Source organism: Aulostomus chinensis, chromosome 24 (genome assembly GCF_037954235.1).
Source record: "Aulostomus chinensis isolate RoL2024-O1b breed Wild chromosome 24, RoL_Achi_v1.0, whole genome shotgun sequence".
Lineage (NCBI taxonomy): Eukaryota > Metazoa > Chordata > Actinopteri > Syngnathiformes > Aulostomidae > Aulostomus > Aulostomus chinensis.
This window is the reverse complement of record NC_141343.1, coordinates 7,695,763-7,705,000: the sequence shown is the minus strand read 5'-3', so window position 1 is coordinate 7,705,000 and position 9,238 is coordinate 7,695,763. Positions and strand designations below refer to the sequence as shown.

The following is a 9,238-nucleotide window of genomic DNA, read 5'->3' as shown; positions in this document are numbered from 1 at the left end:
GCGAGTCCATCACTTCACACACAGTTGGCCATCTTTCCCCAAAACTTTAAGTTAAAATGTATTAGGAGGGGTCAGTGAGACACAATCACAACATTATAAGAAAGAATCTTTAATTAAAAACGTAAAATCCACCGTCGGTGGAGAAATGTGCCACTTCAGTACTCCTGGTCATGAACAAAAATGAGTTGCATTGCAGAGAAATCGTTTATACCAAGCCAGCATCGTTACAGATTCTATCTCAACTACTTAAGAAGAGTGTTAAGACTGCATACCTGACGTGGGTACAGTGAGATGGTGAATTTTTTTCCCTCTGTCAAGTTGGGATGACTTTGAGATGTTTGATTCGTCACCCATCTGTGAATAACACGAGTGTTGTACTCGCATCTCAAAGGAGCGAATTGGCCCTTCGTAGTAATTGGAATGATGAGTTCAACAACAGAACTGCTTGAAATGATTACAAATATCCATTGAAAGGTAACTTCCATCCTTCTTATTGAACCAGGACCTGGGTAGCCCATCAGGTCCTGTGGGAGCCTCTTTGGTCCGGCTCGTATTTGTGCAGGTCTCTGGCTATGAGGGCAGATCTGGAAATGCCCATGCCTGAGGGGGTCCTGTCAGGGTACCTCACAGCAATCTTGGTGCCCATCAATGCATGGCCCTAATTGTGGAACACAAATAGGTGAGAGGGAGGGACGGATTTGTTTTCATGTCCAAATGTGCATCACTCATGTTCAGCCTTGACTTACATGAAATTGTTGGATGGCTTCATCACAGTCCTCTTGTTGGGTGAAGTTGACAAACGCGCATCTTTTATAGGACAGGAGCTTCACGCTGTAGACTTGTCCGACCCTACGGAGGAAGACCACGGGACATGAGGTTGTTCTACATCAAGACAATCAGATCCGAGAGGATTTTCTAAACACTTCAAGTTGTCTTACTTGTTAAAAAGGCTGCGTATCATGGTCTCCGTCACTGTACTGGCCAGGTTCCCCACCCAAACTGGGAACAGCTCCCTTTTCAAAGAGAATATTTGTACTTATTGTAAACTACTTATTGTAGTTTTCAATCATGTTAAATTCAAAACCTAAACAGACTCCATCTGCACTCACACTCGTTGTCTGTAACTTTCATTGCTGGACTTCATTACTGGGTACGAAACGCGCCTCTGCGTACTCTGAGCTGGTCCTACTGGTTTATCCTTGGACAGAGGAGGAAGGTTGACGGCAGCTGACAGGACTGGGGAGGTTCCGGTAGCGTTGGCAACTTGAGGTGGCGTGGGAGTTCCATTACAAACTTAACACAGAAAGCACAAGTTTGAAATTGTACTGCACAAGATGGACACCAAGCCAGCAATGAAATGTAAACTGGCATTCAAAAGAGGAAAGGCCGCTCTCCAAATGTGATTTTTGTTTCTTGTGACTTGGTCAAGTCAAAGCAGTCGATGACACTCACCTGGTTGTTGGTTTAATTTGGACAGCACCTCCAGCGATTTCTTCACTGTCCCATGAATAATTAAAGCATTTGAGCTCTGCTCCCTGGTGAAGCCGTACTCCTGAAACACGAGAAAAATGATGATTGTAAACAGCAACTATACATCGTCTATGTGATGGTTTCCTCTCTGACAGTCACACCATTAGCTGCATTATCTGCACACGCATCAGTTCCGCTGCAGCTTCTGCACATGAACTTTCCAACTTCAGAACCTCCTGCAGGGCCTGAGCAGCTTCTTCATACCTCTGGAAGAAGAAAACCATATTTGGGTTCATTATCCTGCCAGAATATCAGATTATTTATAAGTGTTAACAGCAGCACACAATGATGTTGCAACCTTCAACTGTTTGCAAAGCAAGTAAACTTCAAGTGAAGAAGGGCCTTGACATGTCCAGGTTAACTGTGACTTAGCATGACATAACAGCACATGCATGTATACACCTACATACACATACATACTTACATATGTACTTGCATACACATACATACTTACATATGTACTTGCATACACATACATACTTACATATGTACTTGCATACACATACATACTTACATATGTACCTGCATACACATACATACTTACATATGTACTTGCATACACATACATACTTACATATGTACTTGCATACACACATACATATGTACTTGCATACACACATACATATGTACTTGCATAACAATACATACATACATACATACATATGTACTTGCATAACAATACATACATACATACATACATACATATGTACTTGCATAACAATACATACATACATACATATGTACTTGCATAACAATACATACATACATACATGTGTACTTGCATACACACATACATATGTACTTGCATACACACATACATATGTACCTGCATAACAATACATACACACATACATATGTACCTGCATAACAATACATACACACAAACATATGTACCTGCATAACAATACATACACACATACATATGTACCTGCATAACAATACATACACACATACATATGTACCTGCATAACAATACATACATACATACATACATATGTACTTGCATACACACATACATATGTACCTGCATACACACATACATATGTACTTGCATACACACATGCATATGTACTTGCATACACACATACATATGTACTTGCATACACACATACATATGTACTTGCATACACACATACATATGTACTTGCATACACACATACATATGTACTTGCATACACACATACATATGTACTTGCATACACACATACATATGTACTTGCATACACACATACATATGTACCTGCATAACAATACATACACACATACATATGAACCTGCATAACAACACATACATACTTACATATGTACTTGCATACACATACATATGTACTTGCATACACATACATATGTACTTGCATACACACATACATATGTACTTGCATACACACATACATATGTACTTGCATACACACATACATATGTACTTGCATAACAATCCATACATATGTACTTGCATAACAATCCATACATATGTACTTGCATACACACATACATATGTACTTGCATAACAATACATACATACATACATACATACATATGTACTTGCATACACACATACATATGTACTTGCATACACACATACATATGTACTTGCATACACACATACATATGTACTTGCATAACAATACATACATACATACATATGTACTTGCATACACACATACATATGTACCTGCATAACAATACATACACACATACATATGTACCTGCATAACAATACATACATACATACATATGTACTTGCATACACACATACATATGTACTTGCATAACAATACATACATACATACATACATACATATGTACTTGCATACACACATACATATGTACTTGCATAACAATACATACATACATACATATGTACTTGCATAACAATACATACATACATACGTACTTGCATAACAATACATACATACATACGTACTTGCATAACAATACATACATACATACGTACTTGCATAACAATACATACATACATACATATGTACTTGCATAACAATACATACATACATACGTACTTGCATAACAATACATACATACATACATATGTACTTGCATAACAATACATACATACATACATACATACATATGTACTTGCACAACAATACATACATACATACATACATACATATGTACTTGCATACACACATACATATGTACCTGCATAACAATACATACACACATACATATGTACCTGCATAACAATACATACACACATACATATGTACCTGCATAACAATACATACACACATACATACATACATACATATGTACTTGCATACACACATACATATGTACCTGCATAACAATACATACATACATACATATGTACTTGCATAACAATACATACATACATACATATGTACTTGCATAACAATACATACATACATACATATGTACTTGCATAACAATACATACATACATACATATGTACTTGCATACACACATACATATGTACTTGCATACACACATACATATGTACTTGCATACACACATACATATGTACTTGCATACACATACATACATACATACATACATACGTACGTACTTGCATACACACACATACGTACGTACTTGCATACACACACATACATACATGCATATGTACTTGCATACACATATTTACTTGCATACACATACGTACTTGCATACACATATGTACTTGCATACACATACATACATACATATGTACTTGCATACACATACATACGTACGTACTTGCATACACATATGTACTTGCATACACACACATACGTACGTACTTGCATACATGCATATGTACTTGCATACACATATGTACTTGCATACACATATGTACTTGCATACACATATGTACTTGAATACACACACATACGTACGTACTTGCATACACATATGTACTTGCATACACATATGTACTTGCATACACATGTACTTGCATACACATGTACTTGCATACACACACATACGTACTTGCATACACACACATACGTACTTGCATACACACACATACGTACTTGCATACACACACATACGTACGTACTTGCATACACACACATACGTACGGACTTGCATACACATATGTACTTGCATACACACACATACGTACGGACTTGCATACACATATGTACTTGCATACACACACATACGTACGGACTTGCATACACATATGTACTTGCATACACATATGTACTTGCATACACACACATACGTACGTACTTGCATACGCATATGTACTTGCATACACACACATACGTACGTACTTGCATACGCATATGTACTTGCATACGCATATGTACTTGCATACGCATATGTACTTGCATACGCATATGTACTTGCATACGCATATGTACTTGCATACGCATATGTACTTGCATACACACATATGTACTTGCATACACACATATGTACTTGCATACACATATGTACTTGCATACACATATGTACTTGCATACACATATGTACTTGCATACACATATGTACTTGCATACACATATGTACTTGCATACACATATGTACTTGCATACACACACATACGTACTTGCATACACATATGTACTTGCATACACACACATACGTACGTACTTGCATACACATATGTACTTGCATACACACACATACGTACGTACTTGCATACACGCATACGTACTTGCATACACGCATACGTACTTGCATACACATACATACATGCATATGTACTTGCATACACATACATACATGCATATGTACTTGCATACACATACATACATGCATATGTACTTGCATACACATACATACATGCATATGTACTTGCATACACATACATACATGCATATGTACTTGCATACACATACATACATGCATATGTACTTGCATACACATACATACATGCATATGTACTTGCATACACATACATACATGCATATGTACTTGCATACACATACATACATGCATATGTACTTGCATACACATACATACATGCATATGTACTTGCATACACGTACATACATGCATATGTACTTGCATACACGTACATACATACATACATATGTACTTGCATACATATGTACTTGCATACATATGTACTTGCATACATATGTACTTGCATACATATGTACTTGCATACACATACGTACTTGCATACATATGTACTTGCATACACATACGTACTTGCATACACATACGTACTTGCATACACATACGTACTTGCATACACATATGTACTTGCATACACATAAATACATATGTACTTACATACACATACATACATATGTACTTGCATACACATACATACATATGTACTTGCATACACATACGTACTTGCATACATACATACTTGCATACACATACATACATATGTACTTGCATACACATACGTACTTGCATACACATACATACTTGCATACACATACATACATATGTACTTGCATACACATACATACATACGTACATGTATACACATACGTACATGTATACACATACGTACATGTATACACATACGTACATGTATACACATACGTACATGTATACACATACGTACATGTATACACATATGTGCATACATGTACACACACACTTAAGATTCTTTCCTACAATGTTCTGACCATCTGTCAGCCCACTCAGTATTGTATAACAGCACCGATGGGTGACCGCTTACCTTTAGACCTGCCAGAGCTCTGCCTTTCCTGAAAAGGCCTTTAACCCAGCCAGGATACATGCTGAGACCCAACTCTGCATCAACCAGGGCCTTCTCGTACTCTTGCATTCTTTCAAAACAAAAGGAACGATTTCCAAACAACCTGCAACAGAAATGCTGGATATTTAAAAATAAATAAAGACAACTTGGACAACTTTGATCAGAAAATGCTTTTTGGAGTTAACTCACTTATACTCTGTAGGGTTGTACTTGATTGCATCTGTGAAATACTTCACTGCCTTATTAAGTTCCCCAGCACTTGCAAACTTATTCCCAATGACTGCAGGAGAAAGCAGGAGCTTCCGTCAAGAGTCATCTAACAGCATCATGTGTCAACAAACCAGATGGCAGGGGACTCACTTGCCAGATCAGTGCTTATTTTGACATTATCTTCAAATGTGTTTCTGCTACAAGCGGAGGCGTCCTGCTGGGAAGAGTCCTGCTGAGACATCAGCAACCATGTTCGTTATTCCACACAACATGCGATATTTTGGTCAGGCTGGGTTTTTTTTTGTTTAAATAAATAGCTGATCATTTAAGAGGGAGGCAGCGGTCGACCTCACCTTCTGCACAGGAGTCATTTCCTCTTTCGTACGGGTCTTCTTCTGCTCCTTCCTTTCAGATTTGGGTTTCTGCTCCAATTTACGCTGAACTCTGAGAGCTGCTTTACTCACAAAAGAACATGTCAGATCCAGTTCCTGAAAAAAATTATGCATATATATACACACACATTTTATAACTACATATAATATCTATCTATACACAAACATGCATACACACACACACTTTTGGAAATATGATCATGTGTCCCTACCTCAGAGCTGAGCGAGTCCTCCTTGTCGCTGTCTTCATCATTGTAATCGTCTTCACTACCGTTACTGCTGCCTGTCTCGTTAGCTGACGCCTGCTGATTAACACCATCTTCATCATAACCTGCTGTACTCTCCTCAGCTTTGGGCTGCTCTGTTGACTGCTGCAAAGAAACCAATAGTTCAGCAAAAGTATGGAGGGTGGCGCGGGAAAGACTCTTACGCCATTGTCATTACCTCTACTTTAGGGGTTTGTTTGTCCAGTTTCTCCAATTTCTCAAGACGTTTCCTTTCTTTCCGTTTCTGTTGGGAAACAACGATGATTGGATTTATGCGATAAGACACCCACCACTGGGAGCCCATAGGATTGCAACCATTTTGTTTTTACCTCTTTCTTACGGCGCTTCTTCTCAGCCTTCCCTTTCATTTTTTTCCTCTCTTGTACTACTCTGTCTTTTCTTTCAGTACTCTAAGAGGATGAGAGTTTTAAAACTAATGTTACATTAAATTCAACCGTTTAATCTGTGCAGCCTCCATCTGAACATGGTAGGAAAACAACATACACTGTCTTCAGTCCTGACATTCGCAGAGGCCGGGTGACAAAGCTCAAAGAGTGAGGGGTAGTAATTGAGCGGAGGATGATAAACGGAGCTAGATGATCTTGCACGGCTCCCGTTGAAGTTGGTACGACCATAATCATAATCATCCTCGCTTGCATCTTCTTCATCATATTCTAATCCTGTGGGGGAAAAACTTTTCTTAAACTTTCCAGCAGCATATTTCATAAATTTGAATGCATTGTCTTGTCGAGAACTATTCAAAACAGACATGTTTGGTGCAGATATGTATCATCTTACCAAGTCCAAGTCTTACTAGCTTTTGAATATGGGGACGTCTCTCAAACAAATCCACAACTCTTTGCTAGACAGGAAATAGAGACGTGTATTTCAGTCATGCTTGCTTACAGAGGTCAGTTTAGCTTGACACATGAAGCCATTAGATTTCTATTTTCCCAATTAAACAAAACTATAAGAACATGTTCCATTAGTTCTGTACTGACTGCACCGTTGTTCAACAGCACAGTCGTGCTGCACTCCCAAGTTTCACTTTCTGTTCACCAGAAAACTGACTCATGTCAACAGTTGAGGGCCTCTTTCCCTGGTGCTGCTTTTGGAGAATTTCCCACAGGACTGGTGACATATAAGGTAAAAATTTATAAACCAACTTGGATTAATCTTATGAGATAAATTAAACGTTACATAATTTCATTTTCAAGATTACGGGAGTTGAACCTTTTTTGTTTGTGTAAATAAAAAAAAAAACAACCCTCACTGCTGAGGCACTTTGTCTTAAAACTTTCAGCATGCTGAGTTTTTCCAGTATTGCAAAATTGCAATGATATCCCCCCCCCCCCCAAAAAAAGGTCTTTATTTATTTATTTTTTAAATGTACTGCAAACAATACCGACACAGGAAAACTTTATGAGCTGCTTCTGGTTTTAAAAGGACAACAAAAGCTTCATGAAAACCGCTTTTTAGTCACAGGAAGTGACACTGCAAGTTAACCTGAAAACACCAGCCTGGGTAGTTCATGAACTGCTGCTGGAACATGAAGTTCATGTCCTCAAGCTTTACCCTTATCACATCTGTGCTTGTTTCCTTCCCACGTCCCAACTTTTAGCCACACAACATGCTATTACAAGTCATAAAGTAATACTTACGACCATTCGGATATCTTGGACCTCTGTAAAAAAAAAAAGAAAAGAAAAGAAAAGAAAAAGAAAGAAAATCAAACCAGTAAAATAAAATACGAGCCGGAATTAATGGGTGTATATATTTGCGGCGCTAGCATGTTTGCTAACTTGCCGCCAACTGCCCCGAGGAAAATATCATTTTCTCACCCGTCTCGTCTGTAAATAAATCCATGGTTACTCATGCATGTCCTAGCCGCTGCCACACACACTTCAGTTATTTGGAACATTTAATGGCAACGGTGGTAGCCTGCAATTCCCCCCTCAGCTGGCATGTTTCCTCAGAGGAATGGACCAGCGCATTCTTCAGTCTCCAACCAGCTGTGACGTCTTTCGTCTTTGATTGCACGCATGCGCATTGCGACTATGACGGAGCATGGACGTGGCATGAAGAGTTGCTGAGCGTCAGTCTCTCGCCGTCGATGGGAAAAAGAATCACTTCATTCTTCCAAACCAATTGTTTCCATTAAGTTTTTTTTCTTCTGTTCTTCTTAG

The 9,238-nt window shown here is 38.3% G+C and overlaps 1 protein-coding gene across 4 annotated transcripts; it reads right to left on the bottom strand.

Annotated features, from left to right (window-relative positions):
• Positions 1-89: 89 nt before the first annotated feature.
• On the bottom strand, positions 90-9,098 carry LOC147238617 (uncharacterized). Of its 4 annotated transcripts, none has more exons than XM_086197107.1 (17): positions 8,894-9,098; positions 8,714-8,736; positions 7,851-7,914; positions 7,557-7,732; positions 7,382-7,462; positions 7,231-7,296; positions 6,999-7,154; positions 6,748-6,882; positions 6,545-6,626; positions 6,374-6,464; positions 6,146-6,287; positions 1,632-1,736; positions 1,453-1,552; positions 1,110-1,293; positions 939-1,013; positions 747-849; positions 90-658 (listed from the first exon to the last, which is right to left on the bottom strand). In XM_086197107.1, exons 1-17 carry the CDS (start codon positions 8,916-8,918, stop codon positions 518-520), a joined length of 1,749 nt encoding a protein of 582 aa, XP_086053233.1. In that variant the 5' UTR covers positions 8,919-9,098; the 3' UTR covers positions 90-517. The 4 variants fall into 4 exon arrangements, with proteins under 4 accessions (XP_086053233.1, XP_086053231.1, XP_086053232.1 ...); XM_086197105.1 differs by having other exon boundaries at positions 6,999-7,157; positions 8,894-9,097; XM_086197106.1 differs by having other exon boundaries at positions 6,545-6,623; positions 6,999-7,157; positions 8,894-9,097.
• Between the last annotated feature and the right edge of the window lie 140 nt (positions 9,099-9,238).

Coding starts and splice junctions, on each gene's coding strand:
- LOC147238617 (XM_086197105.1), bottom strand. CDS start 8,918: ATGGATTTATTTACAGACGAGACGG. Junction 1,014..1,109: donor GAAAGTTACAGACAACGAGT/GTGAGTGCAGAT, acceptor CTCTTTGAAAAG/GGAGCTGTTCCCAGTTTGGG. Junction 850..938: donor ATACGCAGCCTTTTTAACAA/GTAAGACAACTT, acceptor CTTCCTCCGTAG/GGTCGGACAAGTCTACAGCG.